The following is a 26,099-nucleotide window of genomic DNA, read 5'->3' on the forward strand; positions in this document are numbered from 1 at the left end:
CTCGGCCCAAGGCACATCCAGAGGCATCTGTCCAAAGGCTGGTGGGGTTCCTACTCACCCCGCCCCTCGGAGGGGCTAGGGGGTGGGTATGTGTCACTGTGGTATGATTGTAGCGGATTTTGATGCGCTTATTATGCCCAGAGCTCAGAGCACCCATCAAACACCCCGTCCCCACAGCTCAAGCCTCAGCCCTGCCCTTACGAGGCAGTGAAGCTGTCCCCCGGGTTCTAAACAGGGCCACGTCCTGGGGAGGTGGGGGGTCAGACTCCCACAGCAGTGCAGCCGGAACCCAAGCCGCTGGGGCCTCAGGACAAGGACGGCCCACACCCCGCACTTCCCTAGCTCGGTGGCAGTTGCCAACAGGCTCCTGTCCAAGTCCATCAGACCGTGAAACCAGCGAGCCAGAACTGCCCAAATCTCAGCCAGACCACCCTCTGAGGGGCACTCCTGCTGGCCCACCCAGAGCTGGAAGGCCCCAAGGCCACCGTCCACTGGCATCCAGCCAGCGGCTCTGGGAGCTCCCTCCCTCGGGACAGGTGCGGCGATGGCTCGAAGGCACAAGAGACCCCACTCTACGAGGACCTGTGAGCCCCCCCAGATGGGCAGGGACAACACGAAGGTGGGGTTGGCCCCTGTGAGCCAGTACTACACCTGCCCTGTGGCCATTGGGCCTGCTGGCCACACCCCAGTTCCCCACGCCACTGTGTGACCCATGCTGCTCACACACCCTACACCCCACCCCACCCCCACATCCCACACCACTGTGCACCCCACAAACCCCATACCTCACATCACCACACACCGCACATCCCCCACACTCCACAGCACCTTGGACCCTAGACCAACCCACACTAGACCAAATCCCACACCCCACACACCCCACAGCTCTCCATACTCTACACACCCGGTACCCCACACCGGGCCACACCCCACACCACCCGTTCCCCACGCGCTGCCCCAAGCAGGTTGCGGGCCAGCCCTCTGGGTACCAAGAAGGTGGGAGAGGCTCCCCTTCAGGGGCAGCTCATTGATTTTGACTTTGGAAATGTTTCCTCCAGGAGGAGGGGTGGACCCAGGGCCCACGTCCCTGGGACTAACCTGGCTGGACCGTCCACTGCAGATTCCCCCCAGCCATCTTGGCCTGGTCCAAACCCGACCTCCAGGGGGGCCCACCAAGGACCCTCACTGCAGACTCTGACACAAGGAGCTTCCAGGAATAAAGCCCAAGCCAGTCCTCAGCCTGATCCAGACACAGACCCTGAGCTTGTATGAGACCACCGCAGGAGACGGGGATGACCTCTACAGCAGCCCCTCAGCCCAGCTCTGCCTGGATCATAAAAGGACGTGGGGTGCCCGCATCACCCCAAGTACAGGCCCAGCTCCCGCCCCAGTGCCTGATACCCTGAAAGTTGCTTCTGCCGACACCTTCAGTGGAGGACCAGTGGCCTCTAGCGTGTGGGGCACTGCTGCCACGCACAGGGCTTCTTGTCAAGGACCTTCCTGCTGTGTAAATATGACTCCAGCGACTACAACAGTGACTGATCCAGCAGCAAAAACCTGCTGGGATTCCCGGGGCCTCAAGGCCGGGACAGGAGGCTCCCAAGGCTCAGAACCCAGACCCTCAGCCTCCAGGGCCACTCCCACCCACTCAGCGCATGGGCTTTTGTCCAGGCACAGACTACACCTGCACCTGGAGGCTTCCAAGGGCTCAGAGGTGACCACACTGACCCCACAGCCGCATGCCCAGAGCCCCGCAAGCTGGCAGGAATGGCCCTGCTCTCCACACCACCGGCCAAAGGAATCAGGAAGGACAGAGTATGTGCCGGGCAGATGTCAGAGGTCAAGCTCTCAACAGGACCTCCAGAGGTGCCCAGGGAGGCTGATAGGAGCAAACGCTGGGGCTGGGCCTGTGCTCAGCTACACAGGAGCTCACCGGATAATATAGGCTAGGCAGGGTTCATAGGGGTGGGAGCACCTCCCAGTCTGCTGCCGAACCCAGGGAAGGTGGGTCTCCTTCCTGGTCTAACTCAAGAGGACTCCCGGGGCCTCTCCCCCGGGAGCGGGTTGTGCAGGCCCCCTCAGTCAAGGGGTGTCTCACTGAGCTCATGGCCAGGAGGCGCACTATGCTAGTGCGCACTATCCGCCACAGTGAGTCTCTCCAGGGAAAGCCCCTCAGAGGAGCCAGCCCACCCATACCTCCTGCCCAAACCCACACTGAGGACCTGGCCTCTAACCAGGGGCCCACCCCTGAGAATGCAGTGGCGGCTGCACCGGTGTCAGAGTCCGCAGTTCTGGGACACGTCCTTCACACTACAACTACACAGCACACCCACACTTGAGTTGTCATCTGTCTTGGTGACAACTTTTCCCCAAAGAGCTTGAGGTTCAGCCCTGCCTGCCTTCGGACCTGGGAGCCCCTCAATAAACCCCTCCAAGGTCCCGCAGACAGCTGGGTCCTCCTGCAAAGACCACTCAAAGAGCCCTGGACCCCTCAAGGCTGGAACCAGAGGCCATTCGTGACAGCCGTGCTGTGCCCATTCCTGCATGCACACTGAGATGCCAGAGCCCAGGCACCGGACTCTGTCCAGACCTCAGCACCAAGAGACGATCGCCCCCCACCATGGCTGCTGGCAGCCCAAGCCTGCATGCCAAGGGAGACTCGAACCCCCGTAAAAGGCTGGGCTGATAAATCCCAGTGCTGCCAGGAGAATCTGCCATTGGTTGTAGCAGACAGCTGACACAGCCCGGCCCCGTCCTTGGAGCATTTCCTGAGACCCCGCCTCTGCCCTTTGAGGTGCATGTGTCCCCACAACCCAGGAGCATCTCCATCCAGGACTGAGACCTGCTCCTCGGAGACAGAATCACCAGCAAGGATGGGCCTCAGGCCCCCAGTCTCTGTGAGGACAGGAGCTGACTCTTCAAACCGGCCAGCAGACACAGCGGCCTCGTGCGGTCTACACAGACTACCCTTCGTGATCCCCCACAGGAGCCCCACTCCCCCCTCCCTCCCCCTCACTCTCCCTCTGACACGCCCCTGTGCTCTATGCAAAACCAAATGCCGCTCACCCTGTCCCTGCCAACAGCAATGACTGAAAGACCTGTGTTCCTCGTCCAACACCAACCCCCTCCTACACCAGGACTGTGCCCCCGAGGGTCGCCAGCCAGTGAACGCAGGAGGCCCTGTGCAGAGCTGCCCCTGGACTTACAGTGGCTCCACCGGCTCATCCCCCACTCACCCTGAGGTTCAGAGCAGACACCACTGGAAACGCAGGCTGTCTGCCCCAAGCCAGCCCTGAGCCAGCAGGAGTAGAGAGGGCACAGGGCCAGGCAGATGGATTTTGTGGGAACGTGTGTTACCGTGACAGTACTGTAGTGGTAGTTACTGCTACGACCACAGTGACCCAGCCCCATCCAAAACCTCCACCCAGCACAGGCTCCCGTGGCCACTGTGTCCATCCTTGAGCAAAACACACGGGGCTCCTGATCAGAAATCTCTCCCCCTAGGTCAGAGGGCAGCTCACTGATTATAAAGAAAAGGAGACCCCAGAGAAGCAAAGGGGGACCTCCTGCCGGCCCCATAGAGGAGGTGGGACAGCAGGCAGGGGGCCTCGGACTTTGCACAGGGAATCCTGAAGAGACACCTAAGACCATACGAGGGTCTGAGTTCTCTGAGCAGGGGGGCCCGGAGGGCATGAGGAGAGCGGCCTCCCCTGTGCTTTGTCTCCTCAAATTGTCACCAAGTGCAGACACACGTTTGTAAACAGGTTTTTAAAAATATGATGTTCATGTATCTTTAAAACTTATCACCTGGCGGTGCTGGGAAGGGCACCAGGTCCTGGACCTGTGGCTTCTGCCCACTGTGGGGCTGGCCCCGGCTCTACACCACTATATGCCACCTCCCACCTGCCACCCAGAGGACGTGGGCCAGGGTCCCAGGAGCAGGGCCACCACTGAGAGTAAAGAGAAAAGACACACCACGGCCCTAGGTAGGGACAACAGGTACAGAGGAAGCAGAATCCCGAGAAAGACTCGCTCCCCAGGCCTGAGGACCCTCGGAGACATGGGCCGGCAGACAGGGATCCCAGCAAAAAGCCAGATACTCCCGGCTCTCCTGGGGAACTAGAGAAAAGCAAACATCAACATTGACACAGGGAACCCCTGGAAGGTGCCAGCACTCTCTAGAAAGTCATTCTGATTGGGGACTAGATATGGACCAGAGTCCCTGCCCAAGATGGAAAAGACCCTTGAACAAACCAGAGCTGGCAGGGCTGGTGATGGTCAGTCACACACATTCACCATGGAGTCGAGGCCCAGAGGCCACTCAGGGGCCTAAAGAGCCTCAGACTCAGCCGTGCTTGACCCAAGCCAGAGGCAGAGGCCTGTGACCAGGTGGAGCCAAGGCTGCTGCAGTTCCCTCAGTGGCCCTCACAGGACCTGGAGCACAATTTGGAGCCAGAGTCCAAGGATCAGCAGCAGCAAGAATAATGGCTCCCGCCTGCTGCCACCTCTGGCCTCCTGGGCTCTGCTTCCGTCCACAGGTCATCCCCTCCATCCCTAATTCCCACCCACCCCACCCCTCAGAGGGGTTTGGGGTTGGGTCTGTGTCACTGTGGGATAACTATTCTAGTTCTGGTTATTATGGACACAGTGTCACAGCACCCATCAAAAACTCCATCCCTTCAACCCAACCTTCTGCCCTGCCTTCTGAGGCAATGACACCGTCCCCAGGATTCTGAACAGGGCCACATCCCCTGGGTGTGGTGACTCCCACAGCAGTGAAGCCACAACCCTAACCCTCTGGGGAGACAGGCACAGGGACAGCCCACAACCTCCCAGGCTTCCCCGACTCGGCGGTGGTGGCCACCACCAGGCTTCTGTCCAAGTCCATCAGACCGTGAAACCAACGAGCCGGAACCACCCAAATCTCATCCTGACCCCCCTCTGAGGGGCACCCCTGCTGGACCTCCCAGACCAGGAGGGTCACACAGCCACTGTCTGCTGGCATCTGGCCAACAGCTCGGGAAGCTGCCTCCCACAGGATACTTGGGGACCAGGGCTGGAAGGCAATAAGACCCCACTCTACGAGGACCTGTGAGCCCCTCTGGCTGGGCAGGGACAACACAAAGGTGGGGCTGGCCCCTGTGAGCTGGCACTGCCCCCTCCCTGTGGTCATTGGGCTACTAGACCACACCACCGGTATTCCACACCACCATGAGCCCCACAACACCCACATCCCACACCACGGCACACCTTGCAGGACCCCACACCCACACCGCCCAGTACCCCACAGCACTGCACACTCCACACCACCTGTCACACATGCACAACCCCAGGCAGGTTGGGGCCCTGCCCTCTGGGTACCAGGAAGGTGGGCGGGGCTCCCCTTCAGGGGCAGCTGATTCAATTTGAATTTTGAAAACATCCTTCCAGGAGGATGGGGGGGACCCATGTGCTCACATCCCTGGACTGGTCTGGCTGGACCGTCCACCCTAGAGCCCAGGGGCCCTCTCAGCCTGTCCCAAACCCGACCTCCCCAGGGGCCCACCGAGGACCCTCACTATACACTCAGACACAAGGAGCTGCCAGGAATGGACACCCTCCCGCATAGCAGTCCTCGCCTGGATCTGGATGCAGACCCTGATCCTAGGTGAGACTGCCTGCACGAGATGGGGCCGCCCTCTGGGGCAGCCCCGTACCCTAGCTCTGCCTGGAGCGTAAAATGATTCGGGATGCCCCCATGGCCCCTAGGCCCCCTCCCATGGAGGCTTGCTTCTTCCCAGCCCTACAGCGGGGGCAAGGGGCCTCGGCCAGGGAGGGGCCCCTCCTGCCACACACTGGGCTTTTTGTCAAGGACCTTACTATTGCATTACTATGATGACTACAACGATGACCACAGTGACAGATGTGGTGGCAAAAACCTGCAGGGATCCTTGGGGCCTCAAGGCAGGAGGGTCTGCTCCCCAGGCTCAGAACCCAGACCCTCGGCCTCCAGGGCCTCTCCCAATAACTCAGCCGATAGACTTGTGTCCAGGCACAGCCTTCACCCTCTTGGGGGCCTCAAAGGCTCTGAGGTGACCACATTGACCTCACAGCCACACACCCAGAGCCTGGCAAGCTGGCAGAGACCGCCCTGGCTCTCAACACCACCAGACAAAGGAATCAGGAGGGACAGAGTCTGCACCGGGCAAAGCATCAGAGGTCAGCTCCTAACAGGACATCAGAGGCCCTCGGGAGGCTGACAGGAGCGGACGCTGGGGCTGGGCCTGTGCTCGGAAGCATAGGAGCTCGCCCGATGAGAAAGGCTGGGCAGGGTGCACAGGGGGCGGGAGCACTTCAAGTCTGCCGCCGATCCTGGGGCAGGTGGGTCTGGTTACTATCCTGGCCCGAGAGGGCTCCAGGGGCCTCTCCCCCAGGACGGGGTTGTGCAGGGTCTCGGTCACAGGGTATCTCTCTGAGGTCATGGCCAGGAGGCGCACCATGCTAGATATCCGCCACAGTGAGTCTCTCCAGGGAAAGCCACTCAGAGGAGCCAGACCACTCACACCTCCTGCCCACCCTACACTCAGGACCTGGCCTCTAACAAGGCGCCCGCCCCCAAGAACACAGTAGCGAGTCCCCCAGCCTCAGAGACACCAGAGCTGGGACGTGTCCCTCACACTACAACTACATGGCACACCCACACTGGAGTGTCATCCGTCCTGGTGACAACTATTCCCCAAAGAGCTTGAGGGTCAGCCCTGCCTGCCCTCAGCCCTGCGAGCCCCTCAGTAAACTCCTCCGAGTTCCCGCACACAGCTCAATCCTCCTGCAACGGCCCCTCCCAGAGTCCCAGAACCCTGAAGGCTAGAACCCGAGGCCTCTCGTGACAGCCATGCTGTACCCATGCGTGCCCACCGAGATCCCAGAGCCCAGGCACGGGAGACTCCGTCCAGACCCCTGTACCAAGAGATGACCACCCCGCAGCATGGCTTCAGTAGCCCAAGCCTGCATCCCCAGGAAGACCCCAGCCCCTCTAAATCCCAGCCTGAGAAAGCCCAGCACTGCCTGGAGAATCTGCCATTGGTTCCAGCCAACACCTGACACAGCCCAGCCCCATCCTTGGAGCGTTTCCTGTGAATCTGCCTCTGCCGGTTAAGGTGTATGTGTCCCTACAACCCAGGAGTGTCTCCATTCAGGACTGAGACCTGCTCCTCAGAAATGGAATCACCAGGAAGGATGGTCCTCGGCCCCCAGTCTCTGTGAGGACAGGAGCTGACTCTTCATTGCCAGCCAGTGGACACAGCAGCCTCGTGGGGTTTACACAGACCACCCTTCCTAATCCCACACGGGAGCCCCGCTCCCCACTCCCTGCCCCTCACTCTCCCTCTGACACTCCCCTGTCCTCTGTGCAAACCCGGATGCAGCTCATCCTGTCCCTGCCATCAGTAGTGACTGAAAGAACCTGTTTCCACCATTTAAATCACATAGAAGGCCCCTGACGGCCACTGAGTGAACGCCTGACCTGGACAGCGAGGTCCCAGTGAACTAGGATCCCAGGCTATTAGGATCCCAGGTGGCAGAGGCCAACCCCGAGCCCCTCACCAGCCACCCCCTTCAGGCCAAGCACAGTCCCCACAGCCAGCTAGAAGACTGCAGGCAGACCACCACGCTCAACTGGGCATCCACCTCTTTGGGCCTGGGGAGGGCGGCCCCCGCCCACCTGCTCATCCCTCGAAGACACAGGACAAATGAGGAGCTCTGGAAACCTGTTCAAAGAGGCAGACACAGCCATCTGGCCAGTAGACCTCACTGCAGCTGCTATGGGAACCCCCTTGCCCCTCGGGAGGGCAGCACTGAGGACAGCAGGGAGCCCGGGCTCCAGCTCCCAGGACAAAGGCTGAGGTCCTCTGAGCACAGGAGGTGCCCTCGGCAGGAGGTGCCTTCGGGTGGTTGGGAAACGCACGAGAGTTTCTGGGGAGGAAGTCCATGCTCACCCAGAGCCAGGGAAAGAAAGAGGTTAGGAGTCTTCTCGTGCCCACCGCTGGGAGCCAGCCTCTCAGGGTGAAGTCCTCTGGAAACCTCAACAGTTAAAACACCAGACGCACTGGCAAATTCCAGAGGAGAGGTGATCGGGGGCGGGGGAAGAGGACCCTCGCTGGTCATGCCAGGGACAGTTTCTGAGAGGGGCAGATGGAAGAACTGAAACAGAGAGACCCCCAAGCCGGGGAAACAAGCCACCACAAGGGCAGCGGTGCACAGCAGGGCCGCCTGCACTGGTGAGCCGGGTGTTCCTCGTCCACCACAAATGCCCTCCTACACCAGGGCCATGACCCTGGGGCTCGCCAGCCAGAAAACACAGGAGGCCCTGTGTAGAGCCACCTCTGGGCCAGTGGAGGCTCGGGCAGGTCACCCCCGACTCACCCCGAGTGTCACAGCAGAAACCACTGAAAATGCAGGCTGTCCCCATGGCTGGCTCAAAGGCTGCAGGTTGGGCCCAGAACTCACCTGGGCATCCAACTCATGGTTTCTGTGGGGGGGCCCCAGACAAACTGCTCTCCCCCAGGAGGCACGGGGCTGGTCAGGAGCCCTCACTGCAGCCGGTCTGGGACCCCCCTTACCCCTCGGGAGGGCAGCGCTGAAGACAATGGGCAGCCTGGCTCTGACTCCCAGGATGAAGACTGAGGCCATCTTAGCACAGGAGGTGTCCTCGGCAGGAGGTGCCATGGTGGTGGCGGGGGACCATGAGAGTCTCTGGGGAGGAAGTCCACGTTCACACAGAGCTGGAGCCGGGGAATGAAAGTGTCCAGGAAGGTTGATCTCAGAGACACCCAGACCAGGGAAACACCTGTGCAGTGGGGTGGGGGCCCCGCCGAGGCAGCCGCTGAGGGAAGAGATGGGGAGTCTCCTCACGCCCACCGCTGGGAGATGGCCTCGCAGGATGAAGTCTGTCGTGCCCAAGCCAGGTCCACCTGAAACCTCAGAAGTTAGAATACCAGACCCATCGGCAAATTCCAGCAGAGACGAGACCAGGTGTGGTGGAGGCAGGCTCTTGCTGGCCACGCCAGGGACAGTTTCTGAGAGGGGCCCAGAGGGAAGAACCAAAATAGCCCGAACCCACAATCCAGGGAAACTAGCCACGATGTGGGCCAAGGTGCATCCAGGGCTGCCTGCGCTGGAGAGCTGCGTGTTCCTCATCTACCACAAACCCCGCTCCTATACCAGGACCGAGCCCCCGGGGCTTGCCAGCCAGTGAACTCAGAGGCCCTCTGGACCATGGAGGCTCAACCGGGTCATCCCCCAATCACACCGAGTTTCAGAGCAGAAACCACTGGAAACACATGCTGTCCCCACAGAGTCCTCCTAAGCCAGCAGGGGTAGAGAAGGCACAGGGCCTGGAGGGAGGATATTGTGGGGGTGTGTGTCACCGTGACAGTACTATGATAGTAGTTCCTGATACTCCCACAGTGACACAGCCCGGTCCAAAAGCTCCACCCAACACAGGCTCCCCAGGGCCACCGTGTATGGCCCCGAGCAAAACACACCAGACTCCTGACCAGAAATGACCCGCGGAGTCAGAAGGCAGCTCACTGATTATGATAGAAAAGGACACTCCAGAGAAGCAAAGGGGGACCTCCCGCTGCCCCATAGAGGAGGTGGGACAGCAGGCAGGGGGTAAGGGACGTCGCACAGGGAATCCAGGAGGGACACCTAAGACCATGAGGGGGCCTGAGATCTGTGGGGAGTGCCCGGGGGGCCTGAGGGGGGCGTGAGGAGAGCGGTGGGATGGAGAGCGGCCTCCTTGTCCTTTCTCTCCTCAAATTGTCGCCAAGTCAGACACCTGTTGGTAATGAGAAGTTTTTTATTTCTGATGTAAATGTATCTTTAAAACTTAACTCCTGGCGGTGCCGGGAAGGTTACCAGGTCCTGGACCTGCGGCTTCGGCCCCATGTGGGGCTGGACCAGGCTACATACAGCCACCACCACCACCCAGGCGACACGGGCTAGGGTCCCAGCAGCAACACCCGTTGAGACTGTAGAGCTAAGACAGCCTGGCCCTGGGCAGGGACACCAGGTATGGAGGAGGCAGAATTTTGAAGAAGACTCGTTCCCCAGGCCTGAAGACCCTCGGGTAAATGGGCCTGCAGGGCAGTGTCCTAGCAAAGGGCCAGCCCTCTGGCTCCAGGATCTCCTAGGGATCTACTGCAGCCCTGGGCACCCCCCACAGAAGTCAACACTGAGCCCGGCATCTCCCACAGATTCCTGCACTCTCGAGAAGCTCCGGGTGGTTCTGAGGGGGAATAGATAGGTACCAGCTATTCTCTTCTAGAAGGAAGAGGTCCCTAAATAAACCAGAGCTGGCGGGCCTGACAATGGTCAGTCACCCACATTCACCAGGGAGTCGAGGCCCAGAGGCCACGGAGGGGCCTAAAGAGGCTCAGACTCGGCCGTGCTCCAGGCCTGGAGCCGCGAGGGTTCAGGAGGGACGTGTGTGCTCGGGAGGCAGGGCGCTGTGCAGCCCCAGCAAACGTCCCCCTCAAGGGCTCTGGATCCTGCAGCAGGGACCCCCAGGAACGTAGAGCCGAGGGGATGTGGTTTTGCGCAGGAGAGACACATGTGCCTCCCCACACCTGGGCCTCACTACACCTAGGCCTCCTCCCCTGCACCTGCACCTCCTCCCCTGCACCTGCACCTCCTCCCCTGCACCTGCTTCAGGCCCTGCTGGACCAGAAGGGCTGAAGCTGCATCCAGGGAAGAGCAGGCCTCCTGGAGAATCACTGAGGTCTCCCATCTCCACGGCCGTGAATTCCCCAAAGGCTTTAGACTAGACAGAGGCACAAGTGAACAGTAAAGGAGATGGCCAGGGAGGCCATGCTTGACCCGAGGCAGAGCCAGAGGCCTGTGACCAGCTGGAGCTAAGGCTGCTGCCGTTCCCTCAGTGGCCCTCACAGGACCTGCGGCAGAATTTAGAGCCAGAGTCCCATAGACAGTGGCAACAAGAATAATGACTCCTGCCTGCTGCCACCTCTGGCCTCCTGGCCTCTGCCTCCGTCCACAGGTCAGTTCCTCCATCCCCGATTCCCACCCAACCCACCCCTCGGAGGGGTTTGGGGTTGGGTCTGTGTCACTGTGGGATTACTATGATGGTTCTATTTACTATGGCCACAGCGTCACAGCGCCCATCAAAAACCCCGTCCCTGCAGCCCGAGCTTCCGCCCTGCCTTCCGAGGCAGTGATTCCGTCTCCAGAATGCTGAATGAGGCCACGTCCCAGGGGTGTGGTGACTGCCACAGCAGTGCAGCCGGAACCCAAACCCTCTGGGAGCACAGGACAGGGGCAGCCCACAGCCCCCCGTGCTTCCCCAACTTGGTGGCGGTCGCCACCAGGCTCCTGTCCTAGTCCATCAGATCGTGAAACCAACGAGCCAGAACCACCCAAATTTCAGCCCAACCTCCCTCCGAGGGGCACCCCTGCTGGCCCACCCAGACCAGGAGGGTCACAAGGCCACCGTCTACTGGCATCTTGCCAGCAGCTCAGGAAGCACCCTGCCTAGGGACACATAGGGGTCAGGGTTGGGAGGCACAGAGACCCCACTCTGCAAGGACCTGTGAGCCCCCCTGGCTGGGCAGGGACAACACGGAGGTGGGGCTGGCCCCTGTGAGCTGGCACTGCCCCCACCCTGTGGCCAATGGGCCACCAGGCCACACCACCTGTCCCCCACATCCCTGTGTGCCCCACACCACCCACACTCAACAGCACTGAGTCCTCACACTAGCCCACACCCCACACCACGGCACACTCCACACCACCTGTTCCCCATGCCCAGCACCAAGCGAGTTGGGGCCCTGCCATCGGGTATCAGGACAGTCAGAGGGGCTCCCCTTTACAGGCAGTTGATTAAATTTGAATTTAGAAATGTTCCCTCTAGGTGGAGGGGTGGACCCATGTGCCCATATCTCGGGGACTGGTCTGACTGGACCGTCCACCCCAGAGCCCAGTGGCCCTCTCTGCCTGGCCCAAACCAACATCCCCGAGAATCCTCACTCCACACTCGGACATGAGGAGCTTCCAAGAATGGACACCCTCCCCCAGACCAGTCCCTGGCCGGATCCAGACATGGACTGTGATCCTGGGTGAGACCACCAGCAGGACACTGGGCGGTCTTCTGGGGCAGCCCCTCAGCCCAGCTCTGCCTGGACCCTAAACAGACGTGGGCTGCCCCCCACGGCCCAAAGTACAGGCCCAGCTCCAGCCCCAGTGTCCGATCCCCCAGAGGTTGCTTCTGCCCACCACTTCAGTTGGGGGCCAGGAGCCTCCAGTATGGAGGGACTCCCTGCACCCCGCGGGGCTTTTTGTCAAGGACCATCCTACTGTGTGACTATGATGAATACGGCTACACCCACAGTGACAGATCCCGCAGCAAAAACCTGCGGGGGCCACGGGGTTCACGACCAGGAGGGGCTGGTCCGAACCACTCAGCCCATGGGCTCATGTCTGGGGGGCTTCAAAGGGCTCTGAGGTGACCATGCTGAACCCACAGCCACATGCCTAGAGACTGGCAAGCTCGTGGAAACCACCCTGCTCTCACACCACCCACCAAAGGAGGGAGCGGAGGAATCAGGGAGGAGAGAGTCTGCGCCGGCCAAACCATCAGAGGTCAAGCTCCCAGGAGGACCCCAGAGGTGCCCAGGGAGACTGACAGGAGTGGACACTGGAGCTGGGCCTGTGCTCAGCTGAATAGGAACTCGCCCCATGGCAGAGGTGGATGAGTATTCACACGGAGCGGGAGCACCTAAAATCTGCTACTGATCCGGGGCAGATGGGTGCCGTTCATGGCCTAGCCCAGAAGGCTCCAGGGGCCTCTTCCTCAGGAGCCGGGTTGTGCAGGCTCTCAGTAAGGGGTGTCTCACTGAGGTCACTGCCAGGAGGCGCACCATGCTAGATATCCACCACAGCGAGTCTCTCCAGGGAAAGCCCCTCGGAGGAGCCGGCCCACCCACACCGCCTGTCCAACCTGCACTGAGGACCCGGCATCTATCCTGGCGCCCAACCCAAGAACCCAATGGCGGCTCCACCAGCCTCAGAGACCCCAGGGCTGGGACGTGTCCCTCACACTACATTACACGGCACACCCACACCTGAGAGCCATCTGTCCTCATGACAACTGTTCCCCAAAGGGCTTGAGGGTCAGCCCTGCCTGCCCTCGGCCCTGGGAACCCTCAGCAAACCCCTCCGAGGTCCCGCCCACAACCCAGTCCTCCAGCAATGCCCCCTCCCAGAGTCCTGGACCCCTGAAGCCTGGAACCCGAGGCCTCTCATGGCAGCCGTGCTGTGCCCATGTGTGCCCACCGAGATCTCAGAGCCCATGCCCAGGGGACTCCATTCAGACCGCTGCACTAAGAGACGACTGCCCCCCAGCACAGCTACTAGCAGCCCAAGCCTGCACCCCCAGCACGACCCCAGCCTCCCTAAAATGTCGGGCTGAGAAAGCCCACAACTGCTGGGAGAATCTGCCATTGTTCCAGCCAACACCTGACAGAGCCCGGCCCTGTCCTCAGAGCATTTCCTGAGATCCTGCCTCTTCCCTTTTAGGTGCGTGTGTCCCCACAACACAGGAGCGTCTCCATCCAAGACTGAGACCCGCTCCTCAGAGACAGAATCACCAGGAAGGATGGGCCTCAGCCCCCAGTCTCTGTGAGGACAAGAGCCGACTCTTCCTTCCGGCCAGTGGACACAGCGGCCTCATGGGGTCTACATGGACCACGCTCCTGATCCCTCATGGGAGCCCCGCTCCCCCCCCCACCCCTCACTCTCCCTCTGACTCACCCCTGTGCTCTGTGCAAACCCAGATGCAGCTCACCCTGTCCCTGCCGTCAGTAGTGACTGAAAGCACCTGTTTCCACCCTTTCACTCACGTGTAATGCCCCTGACGGTCACTGAGTCAATGCCTGACCTGGATGGCAAGGGCCTGGTGAACTCAGAGCCCACACCATTAGGCTCCCAGGCGGCAGAAGCCATCCCCAAGCCCCTCACAGGTCATCCCTCCCTCAGGCCAAGCACAATACCCACAGCTGGCTTGAAGGCTGCAGGCCGGGCCCTGGACTCACCCAGGCATCCACCTCCCTGGGCTTGCCAGGGTGGACCCAGCCCTTCTGCTCACCCCCTGAAGCCACCGGGCACATCGGGACCTCTGGAATCCTGTCCAAGGGGCAGACAGAGCCATCTGGAAATGAAAGTTTCCAGGAAGGTTGATCTCAGAGACACCCAGACCAGGGAGACACCTGTGCCGTACAGGTGGGATCCCCTCCAAGGCAGGCATGGAGGGCAGAGGTGGGGTGTCTCCTTGTGCACACCACTGGGAGCTGGCCTCTCAGGATGAAGTTGGCCAGACCCAGGTGCCTCTTGAATAAAACCTGGTGGGTTGGAACACCGGCCCCATCAACAAAGTCCAGCAGAGAAGAAATCAGGGGTGGAGGAGGCAGACCCTCACTGGCCACGCCAGGGACAGTTTCTGATAGGGGCCCAAAGAGTAGAACAGAAACAGCCAGAACGCCCAAGCTAAGGAAACCCACTACCAACCAGCCTCGGTGGACACCAGGGCCGTCAGCGCTGGAGAGCTGGATGTTCCTGGTCCGCCTCTAACCACTCCTACACCAGGGCCCTGCCCCCGGGGCTTGCCAGCCAGTGAATGCAGGAGGCCCTATGCAGAGCCACCTCTGGACCGTGGAGGCTCCAGCGGGTCATCCTCCACTCACCCCAAGTGTCCGAGCAGAAACCACTGGAAATGCACCCTGTCCATGCAGATCTGGCACAAGCCAGCAGGGGTGGAGTGGGCACAGGGCCAGGCAGCAGGATTTTGTGGGGGCGTGTGTCACTGTGACAATACTGTTGTAGTAGTTCCTGCTACCCCCACAGTGACACAGCCCCCGTCCAAAAGCTCCACCCAACACAGTCTCCTGGGGCCGCCATGTCCGTCCCCGGAGCAAAACACACCCGGATCCTGACCAGAAATCTCTCCCCTGGGGTCAGAGGGCAGCTCACTGATTATAACAGAAAAGGAGACTCCAGAGAAGCAAAGGGGGACCACCTGCCACCCCATAGAGGAGGTGGGACAGCCAGCAGGGGGTAAGGGAAAGGGACTTTGCACAGGGAATCCAGGGACACATAAGACCACAAAGGACCCTGAGATCTCCAAGGGGCGCGGGGGATGTGAGGAGAACAGAGGGAGGAGAGCAGCCTCCCCTGTGCTTGGTCTCCTCCAATTGTCACCACGTGCAGACCCGCTTTTGTAATGAGATTTTTTTTAAATCTGATGTAATTGTATCTTTCAAACTTACTGCCTGGCGTGCTGGGAAGGGCACTCTGTCCTCGACTTGAGGCTTCCATCCCCTGCAGGGCTAGGCCAGGATGGACACAGCCACTGCCACCCGAGAGAGGTGGACAGGGATACCAGGTGCAGTGCCACTCGCTGAAACTAAAGGGCAAAGACACAGCATGGCTGTGGGCAGGGACACTGAGGTATGGAAGAGGCAGAATTCCAGGGAAGACTCACTCCCCAGGCCTGAAGACACTCAGGGACATAGGCCAGCAGGACAGGGGTCTCAGCAAGTTCTCTGGCTCAGGATCTCCTGGAGAACTCAAGGAAAACTAACATCTACCCCAGCTCTGGAGATGCCCAACAGGTGCCAGCACTCTCTGGAAGCTCCAGGTGATTCTGAGGACTAGATATGGACCAGCATCCCTGCTCCAGAGGGAAGAGGCCCCTGAACAAACCAGAGCTGGCGGGCCTGATGAAGGTCAGTCACCCACATTCACCATGGAGTCGAGGCCCAGAGACCATGGGAGGGGCCTAGAGATGCTCAGACTCGGCCGTGCTCTAGGCCTGGAGCTGCAAGGGCTCAGGAGGGGTGTGTGTGCTCAAGAGGCGGGGTCCTGTGCTGCCCCAGGATATGTCACCCTCACAGGGGCTCTCGGTGCTCCAACAGTGACCCCCAGGCAAGTGGAGCAGAGGGGATGTGGAGTTGGGCAACATAGACTTCTGGGCCTCCTCAAATCTGGTCCTCCCCTAACCCGGGCCTCCCCTGCATCGGCACATCCTCCCCTCCACCTGCACCTCCTCCCCTGCACCTGCTTCAGGCTCTGCTGGACCAGACAGGCCTGAAGCTGCATCCAGGGAAGAGCAGGCCTCCTGGAGAATCACTGAGGTCTCCCGTCACCACAGCCATGAATTCCAGGCAGGCTTTAGACAGGACAGAGCCACAGGGGGACGACGAGGGGAGGTGGCCAGTGAGGCTGTGCTCAGATGGAGGCATAGCCAGAGTCCCATGTCCAGGTGGGGCAAAGGCTGGTGCCGTTCCTTCAGTGCCCCTCACAGGGCCAGGGGCACAATTTGGATGCAGAGCCCCAGATCAGCAGCAGCAAGAATAATGGCTCCTGCCTGCTGCTACCTCTGGCCTCCTGGGTGGGAGGCACCTACTGGCCCCACAGTGACCCATCCACAGTCTGGGGACAATTTATCAACCCAGAGACCGTCACAGTGGGGTTGGGTTTCAAAATGGGCACAGACCCAGCCCATACAGCCATAGAACCTCAGGACAGAGCTTGGCATGGTTGCCATCCCCCTCCCAGGAGGGGTCTCCCTGTGCTCCCAGCAGGACACCCATGCTGAGCCCACCCCACAGCCTCCCTGGGGCTCTGCCTCCGTCCACAGGTCAGCCTCTAAATCCCAGGTTCCCACACACCCCACCCCTCAGAGGGGTTAGGGGATGGGTCTGTGTCACTGTGGTATGACTATTCTGGATATGCTTATTACAACCACCACATCGCAGCACATGTCAAAAACCCCATCCCCGCAGCCCGAGCCAGGGCCCTGCCCTCGCAAAGCAGTGACCTCGTCCCCAGGATTTTGAATGGAGCCACATCCCGTAGGTATGTTGTCAACACAAATAATCCATAACCAATCTGTAAATCAAAATTGGGGTGAGTTTATTATGACCAGATCTGAGGACCATATAGCCCAGGAGAGTCCTTTCACAAAGGAATGGAGCACTCCAAAGCAGTGGGGTGTGCACAGTGCTCATATACCATCCAAGAGTATGTATCACATATGACAGGAATGTCCCTTTTACAGAAGTCACGAGATTGCTTTGCTGGCACAGCATTTCCACAATTCTGTGAACACAGCAGGTCAGAGATCTCGAGGTGGATGGTCACAAGGTGAGCAGAGCAGGTCAGCAATCAATCCCTAGCCTAGGGAGAGATGCTTATCCTTAAGGAAATGCCAATGTGAGGGAAGTTACATCCTTGTCTTTAAGGGCATCACTCTTGTCTTGGGGACATAGTAAATGTTTAAAGGAGATGTACAACGCATGCTCAATGGCCACATCAGGCCCTTTTGGAAAAACAAGGTCTGGCTGAATTAGTTTTACACCAAATTGCTTCCTCATATACTGCAATATACCCCATTTCTTGCCATTTATTTATCAATGGTGACTCCCACAGCAGTGCAGCTGGGACCCAAACCTGCTGCTGCAACATGGCAGAGAGGGCCCACAACCCCCACACTTCCCCGACACAGTGGCGGTTACCACCGCCAAGCCCCTGTCCAAGTCCATCAGATCGTGAAACCAACGAGCTGAAGCCACCCAAATCTCAGCCAGACCGCCCTCCCAGGGGCACCCCAGCTGGCTGTCCCAGACCAGAAACGTCCCAAGGCCACCGTACACTGGCATCTGGCCAGCAGCTCAGGAAGTTCCCTCCCTTGGGACACATGGGGGCTACAGCTGGAAAGCACAGAGCCCCCACTCCATAAGGACCTGTGAGACCCCTGGCTGGACAGAGACAACACGAAGGTGGGGCTGGCCCTGTGAGCTGTCACTGCCCCCGCCCTGTGGCCATTGGGCCACTTTGCCTCATTACCCCGACCCCATACCACTGTGCAATCCACACCACCCACAGCACCCAGTAACCCTCCCCACCCCATACTCTATAATACCCCAGACTCACACCACCCCGTACCCCACACAACCACACAGCCAACCACCCCGTACCTAGCATCACGCCACACCCCACACCACCCGTTCCCCGTGAGCTGCCCCAAGCCGGTTGGAGTCCTGCTCACTGGTCACCAGGAAGGTGGGCGGGGCTCCCCTTCGGGGGTGACTGGTTGAAGTTGATTTTGGAAACATTCCTTCCAGGAGGAGGGGTGGACCCAAATGTCGATATCCCTGGGACTGACCTGGCTGGACTGTCCACCCCAGAGCCCAGAGGCCATCTCGGCCTGCCCAAAACTCGACCTCCAGGGGGACCCTCTGAGGATGCTCACTGAACACTCAGACACGAGGAGCTTCCAGGAATGGACACCCAAACCCCAGGCCAGTCCTCATCCAGACCCAGGCACAGACCACTGTGTGAGACCGCCAGCAGGAGACGGGGCCTCCCTCTGAGGCAGCTGCCTCAGCCCAGCTCTGTCTGGACCCTAAAAGGACTTGGGGTGCCCCCCATGGCCCCTGGGCACACTCCCATGGAGGCTTGCTTATGCCCACCCCTTCACTGGAGGGTCACACACACTCTTCCTAAGGAGACCAGGGCTTGTGGGGCTAAGGGTGGTGGCCAGACCACTACACCTGCTCACAATCGTGGAGAAGACAGACCCACAGAACACCTGAGCTGATGGGCCTCGCTGGCACCTGAGCCAGGGGCCTCAGGAGGGAGGGGCCCCTCCTGCCACCCGCAGGGCTTTTTGTAGAGGACCTTCCTGCTGTGTAAATATGCATATGACTCTGACCACAGTGACTGACCCTGCAACAAAAACCTGCTGAGATTCGCGGGGCCTCAAAGCAGGAGGGGCTGCTGGCAAGGCTCAGAACCCAGACCCTCGGCCTCCAGGGCTGCTTGCAATCACTCATCCCATGGGCTCATGTCCAGGCACAGCCCTCACCACTGGCTGGGGGCTTCCAAGGGCTCTGAGGTGACCACACTGAGCCCACAGTCACAAGCAGAGAACACAGCAAGCCAGCAGAAACGGCCCCGGCTCGCAGCACAACTGGCCAAAGTAATCAGGAAAGCCAGAGCCTGAGCTAGGCAAAGCGTCAGAGTTCAACGTCCCAACAGACCCTCAGAGACGCTCGGGGAGGCTGACAGGAGCGGATGCTGGAGCTGCGCCTGTGCTCGGCTGCATAGGAGCTCACAGGATAACACAGGCTGGACAGGGTTCTTGGCGGTGGGAGCACCTGAAGTCTGCTGCCGATCCCGGGGCAGGTGGGTCCCGTTCCAGGCCTCTCCCCCAGGAATGGGGTTGTGCAGCCTCTCGGGCAAGGGGTGTCTCACTGAGGTCACTGCTAGGAGGCACACAGGCCTAGTTACGCATCCACAGTGAGTCTCTCCAGGGAAAGCCCCTCGGAGGAGCCGGCCCACCCACACCTCCTGCCCAACCCCGCACTGAGGACCCGGCCTCTAACGAGGCACCCACCCCCGAGAACCCAGTGGCGGCTGCACCAGCCTCAGAGACCCGAGTGCTGGGACGTGTCCCTCATGCTACAACTACATGGCACCCACACTTGAGTGTCATCTGTCCTGGTGACAACTTTTCCCCAAAGGGCTGGAGGGTCAGCCTTGCCTGCCCTCGGCCCTGGGAGCCCATCAGCAAACCCCTCAGAGGTCCCACACACAGCTCAGTCCTCCTGCAACGCCCCCTCCCAGAGCCTCGGACCACTGAAGGCTGGAACCCCAGGCCTCTCATGACAGCCGTGCTGTGCCTGTGCGTGCCCACCGAGATCCCAGAGCCCAGGCATGGGGGATTCCATCCAGACCCCTGCACCAAGAGACGACCGCACCCCGACACGGCTGCTGGCAGCCCAAGCCTGCATCCCCAGGACAACCCCAGCACCCCTAAAATGCCAGCCTGAGAAAGCCCTGTGCTGCCGGGAGAAGCTGCCCTTGTTCCAGCTGACACCTGACACAGCCCAACCAAGGCCTCAGAGCATTTCCTGGGATCCCACCTCTTCCCTTTGAGGTGTATGTGTCCCCACAACCCAGGGTTGTCTCCATCCAGGACTGAGACCTGCTCCTCGGAGACGGAATCACCAAGAAGGAGGGTCCTTGGCCCCCAGTCTCTGCGAGGACAGGAGCCGACTCTACATTCTAGCCAGCAGACACAGCGGCCTCGTGGGGTCTACATGGACCACCCTTCCTGATCCATCTCCGGAGCCCCGCTCCCCCCTCCCTGCCCCTCACTCTCACTCTGACACACCCGTGTCCTCTGTGCAAACCTGGATGCAGCTCACCCTGTCCCTGCCGTCAGTAGTGACTGAAAGAAACTGTTTCCACCATTTAACTCACGTTGAAGGCCCCTGACGGTCACTGAGTGAACACCTGACCTGGACGGCAAGGGCCCAGTGAACACGGAGCCCAGGCTATTAGGATCCCAGGTGGCAGAGGCCATCCCCGAGCCCTCACAGGCCACCCCCTCAGGCCAAGATCAGTACCCACAGCCGGCTAGAAGACGGCATGCCAGGCCCTGAACTCCCCAGAGCTTCCATCTACCTGTGCTTATGGGGGTGGCCTCAGCCCATATCCTTCCCCCCCAAAGGCACCTCGGGAGCCCTGGAATCCCATCTGAAGGAGAAGACACAGCATCTGGCCCACAGACCTCACTGCAGCCGCTCTGGGAAGCCCCTTGTCCCTTGGGAGGGCAGCGCTGTGAATGGCGGGCAGCCAACTTTCCAGCACCCAGGTTGAATGCTGTGGCCATCTGAGCACAGGAGATGCTCCCGGCAGGAGGTGCCCTGGGGTTGGGGTGAGGCTAGAGGAGATTCTCTGGGAAGGAAGTCCATGCTCTCTGGGAGCATGGAATGAAAGTGCCCAGGAAGGTTGATCTCAGGGACACCCAGACCAGGGAGACACCTGTACCACGCAAGTAGGGACCCGCCCAAGACTGGCGCAGAGGGAAGAGGTGGGGAGTCTCCCCTGCCCACCGCTGGGAGCCGGCCTCTCAGGATGAAGTTGGTCATGCCCAGGCCCCTGTCACCGGGAAACCTCACGGGTTGGAACACTAGCCCCATCATCAAATTCCAGCATAGATGAGACCGGGGTGGGGGAAGCAGACCCTCGCTGGCCATGCCAGGGACAGTTTCTGAGAGGAGTCCAGAGGGAAGAACGGAAATAGCCAGAACCCCCGAGCTGGGAAAACTAGCCACCACGTGGTCCAGGGTGCATCTAGGGCCGTCTGCACCAGAGAGCCGGGTATTCCTTGTCCACCACCCACCGCCCTACACCAGGGCCGTGCCCCTGGGGCTCGCCAGCCAGTTAACACAGGAGGCCCTGTGCAGAGCCACATCTGGACCCGTGGAGGCTCGGCAGGTCATCCCTCACTCACCCCAAGTGTCAGAGCAGAAACCACTGGAAACAGGCTGTCACCACAGAGTCCTCCTAAGCCAGCAGTGGTGGAGAGGGCACAGGGTCAGGAAGGAGGATTTTGTGGGGGCCTGTGTCACTGTGACAGTACCATAGTTCCGGTACTTGCTACTCCCACAGTGACACAGTCCCGTCCAAATCTCCACCCAACACAGACTCCCGGGGCCACCGTGTCCAGCCCTGAGCAAAACACACCCAGCTCCTGACCAGAAATCTCTCCCCCAGGGTCAGAGGGCAGCTCACTGATTATAAGAGAAAAGGAGCCTCCAGAGAAGCAAAGGGGGATCTCCTGCCGGCCCCATAGAGGAGGTGGGACAGCAGGCAGGGGGTAAGGAACTTAGCACCGGGAGTCCAGGAGGGACATCTAAGACCATGAGGGGGCCTGAGATCTCTGGGGGAGTCCTGGGGACACAGGGCATGAGAGCAGAGAGAAGGAAGCAGCCTCCCCTGTGCTTTGTCTCCTCAAATTGTCACCACTTGCACAAACATGTTTGCAATGATATTTTTAAAAAATATGATATAATTGTATCTTTAAAATTTACTGCTTGGTGGTGCTGGGAAGGGCACAAGGTCCTGGACCTGATGCTGCCACGTGCTGTGAGTTGGGGCCGGGGCTCAACACAGCCACCCAGGGAATGTGGGCCAGGGTGCCACGGGCAGGGCCGCCCACTTAGACTGTGCAAAGACACAGCACGGTCCTAGGCAGGGACACCAAGTGCAGAGGAAGCAGAATCCTGGGAAAGACTCGCTCCCCAGGCCTGAAAACCCTCCGAGACATGGGCAGGCAGGCAGGGTCCCAGCAAAGAGCCAGCCCTCTGGCTCCGGGATCTCCTGGGAACTTGAGAAAAACAAACACCAACACTGACCTGGGCATCCCCCACAGATGCCGGCACTCTGGAAGCTCCAGGTGGTTCTCACAGGAAACTCAATATGGATCAGCATCCCTGCTCCAGAGGGAGGATGCCCCTGAACAAACCAGAGCTGGCGGGCCCAACGATGGACAGTCACCCACATTCACAATGGAGTTGAGAACCAGAGGCCACAGAGGAGCCTAAAGAGCCTCAGACTCAGCCGTTCTCCAGGCTCAGGAGGGACGTGTGTGCTCAGGAAGGCAGGGCCCTGTGCTGGCCCAACAAACGTCCCCCTCACAGGGCTCTGGGTGCTCTAGCAGGGACCCCCACGCAGGCGGAGCCGAGGGGATGTGGGGTCAGGCAGGAGAGACACTTGGGCCATGGGAAGCGGATAGCCCTGAAGCTGAATCCAGGGAAAAGCAGGCCTCCTGGAGAATCACTGAGGTCTCACGTCACCATGGCACTGAATTCCAGGCAGGCGTTAGAGAGAACAGAGCCACAGGGGGACAGCGAGGGGAGATGGCCAGGGAGGCCATGCTCGGCCTGAGGCAGAGCCAGAGGCCCGTGTCCAAGTGGGGAAAAGCCTGGTGCCATTCACTCAGTGGCCCTCACAGGACCAGGAGCACAATTTGGAGGCAGAGTGCCAGGTCAGCAGCAGCAAGAATAATGGCTTCTGCCTGCTGCCACCTCTGGCCTCCTGGGTGGGAGTCACCTACAGGCTCCACGGTGACCCATCCACTGTCTGGGGACAATTTATCAACCCAGAGGCCATCACAGTGGGTTTGTGCTCCAAAATGGGCGCAGACACCAACCCAACGTGGCCGTGGAGCCTAAGGACAGGGTTGGGCCTGGTTGCCGTTCACCTGCCAGGAGAGGACTCCCCAGGCTCCCAGCAGCACACTAGCATGCTGACCCAGCCCCACAGCCTCCCTGGAGCTCTGGCTCCATCCACAGGTCTGTCTCTACCTCCCAGGTTCCCACACACCCCGCCCCTTGGAGGGGTTAGAGGTTGGGTCTGTGTCACTGTGGTATGACTGTACTGGGTCGTTGTGTTATTATGCCCACAGCGTCACAGCACCCATCAAAAACCCTGTCCCACAGCCCAAGCAACAGCCCTGTCCTTGTGAGGCAGTGACACCATCCCCAGGATTCTGAACAGGGCCACATCCCAGAGGTGTGGTGACACACAGCGGTGCAGCCAGAACCCAAACCCTCTGGAGCGACAGGCACAGGCACAGCCCACAACCCCCCATGCGTCCCCGACTCGGCGGCGGTCAACGCCACCAGGCCCCTGTCCAAGTCCATGGACCATGAAACCAATGAGCCCAAGACGCCCAAATCTCAGCCTGACCTACCTCCGAGGGGAATCCCTGCTGGACCACTCAGAACAGGAGGGTCACAATGCCACCGTCTGCTGGCATCTGGCCAGCATCTCAAGAAGCTCTCTCCCTCAAGACACATGGGGAACACGGCTGGAAGGGACAGAGAGCCCACTCTACCAGGACCCTGTGAGCCCCACTGGCTGGGCAGGGACAACACGAAGGTGGGGCTGGCCCCCATGAGCTGGCACTGCCCCCGTCCTGTGCCATTGGGCCACCTGGACACACCACCTGTACCCCACATCACTGTGCGCCCCACACCGCCCACACCCCACATACCCCACATCCCACACCACCCGTTCCCCATGTGCTGCCCCAAGCAGGTTGGGGCCCTGCCCTCTGGGTACCAGGTAGGTGAGTGGGGCTCCCCTTCAGGGGCAACTGATTGAATTTGATTTTGGAAACCAGGAGGAGGAGCGGACCCACTGGCCACGTCCCTGACACCCGCCTGGTGGGACCATCCACCCCAGAACCCAGTGGCCCTCTCAGTCGGACCCAAACCCAACTTCCCAGGGGGCCCACGGAAGACCCTCACTACACACGCGGACACAAGGTGCTTCCAGGAAGGGACACTCTCCCCCAGGCGAGTCCTCAACTGGATCCAGACACGGACCTCAAGCCTGAGTGAGACCACCAGCGGGTGACGGGGCCCCTCTCTGTGGCAGCCCCTCAGCCTAGCTCTGCCTGGGCCATAAAAGGACTGGGGATGCCCCACATGGCCCCTGGGACCACTCCCATGGAGGCTTGCTTATGCCCACCCCTTCAGTGGGAGGTCACCTGTGCCCTTCCTGGGGAGACAGGGGTGGGGTGGTGGCCTGACCACTCCAACTGCTCACGATCGTGGAGGAGACAGATGCACTGGACACTTGTGGGATGAGCCCCCCAGACGCCTCAGCCAGGGGCCTCCAGCAGAGAAGGGGCCATCCTGCCACACGCAGGGCTTTTTGTCAAGGACCTTCCTACTGTGTAACTACAGGTACTACAACCACAGTGACAGACCCGGCAGCAAAAGCCTGCTGGGGTCCGTGAGGCCTCAAGGCAGGAGGGACTGCTCCCCAGGCTCAGAACCCAGACCCTCAGCCTCCAGGGCCACTCCCAACCCATAGGCTCGTGTCCAGGCACAGCATTCACCTGGGGCTGGAGCTTCAAAGGGCTGAGGTGACCACACTGACCCCACAGTCACATGCCCAGAACCTGGCAAGCTGGCAGAAACCTCCGTGGCTCTCAACACCACCGGCCAAAGGAATTAGGAAGGACAAAGGCCGCACTGGGCAAACGTCAGAGGTGAAGCTCCCGACAGGACCCCAGAGGCCCTCGGGGAGGATGACAGGAGCGGACGCTGGAGCTGGGCCTGTGCTCAACTGAATAGGAGCTCGCCCGATGAGCGAGGGGGGCAGAGTCCATGGGGGTGGTGGGATCACCTCCCAGTCTGCTGCCGATCCCAGGCCGGGTGGGTCCCCTTCCCGGCCTGGCCCGAGCAGGCTCCTGGTCAAGGGGTGTCTCGCTGAGGTCATTGCCAGGACGTGCATCAAGCTAGATATCCGCCCACAGTGACTTTCTCTCCAGGGAAAGCCCCTCGGAGGAGCCAGCCCACATACACCTCCTTCCCAACCCAGCATCGTGGGTGCCCACCTGCCCCACCGAGGCCCTGCCAGGGCACTCTGAGCTGGGCTGACCTCCATACCTGCCAGGTTCCTGGCAGAGGATGCTGTTCAGGGCCTCATCCCTGCCCTCAGCCATGGGGCTGCCCCCTCCTCTGGCCCTCTGCTTCTCATCTTGGGGTCCCTGGCCCATATGCTCTACCCCTGCCCTCGTCCAGGCTATGGTTCCCAGGGGCTGAGTTCCCAGCCTGAGGCCTCCAGTTTGCCCCACCGGGGGAAACTTCCTAGGAGGGCGGCTGCAGGACCCAGAAGGCAGGGATTTTGACTGGAGGTGTGTCAGCATGTCCACTGCCTGACTTACAGAACTGGCAGCAAAGCTGGAGCCCAAACCTTCCAGAGGGGCGGCCGGGGTCAGGCCACAGCACCGGCTCTGGAAAGCCCAGCCTACCACCCCCGGCTGGAGTGAGAAAGAGCAGGGGCATTGGGAAATGTCCCTCCCCCAGGCCTCCCTCCGGGAGCCCTGCTCCTCTGATCCAGACAGAAATGCTTCCCAAACCCCTCCCAGTCAGTTGTGGTCCCCAGAGATCCCTCAGGGCAGCCCAGCCTGGCTGTAGCCAGTAGAGGGTCCCTCGGGGGCTGCCCACCCCATCCAATACCCCTCAGACCCCGCCCTCATGGCATCAGAGCACAGACTAGACACTCACTCTGGCCCCTGGCCCTGTCCAAGGCTCCTGCCTGCCCACCTCAGTCTCCCGCAGACAGCCGGGTTCTCACTGGCCAGCTCACGGCCTCTGATGCTGCCATCCACCTGGGGCAGCAGTCCTGAGCTCCGCCAGCACAGCAGACCTGTCCCACAGTGCCACCAACCCCCGCTCCTG

The 26,099-nt window shown here is 60.5% G+C and overlaps 1 gene segment (V, D, J or C); it reads left to right on the forward strand.

Moving 5' to 3' along the window:
- The first annotated feature begins 544 nt into the window (after window positions 1–544).
- LOC101394837 (immunoglobulin heavy constant gamma 4-like) overlaps window positions 545–26,099 on the forward strand; it is a 270,309-nt gene continuing 244,754 nt past the window's right edge. Inside the window, 5 exon segments of the C gene segment in view lie at window positions 545–619; window positions 1,205–1,453; window positions 1,672–1,815; window positions 5,538–5,647; window positions 23,772–23,970. Coding sequence covers window positions 545–619; window positions 1,205–1,453; window positions 1,672–1,815; window positions 5,538–5,647; window positions 23,772–23,970 — 777 coding nt within the window.

Source organism: Ceratotherium simum, chromosome 24 (genome assembly GCF_057802395.1).
Source record: "Ceratotherium simum simum isolate JZ-2026a chromosome 24, ASM5780239v1, whole genome shotgun sequence".
Taxonomy (NCBI): Eukaryota; Metazoa; Chordata; class Mammalia; order Perissodactyla; family Rhinocerotidae; genus Ceratotherium; species Ceratotherium simum.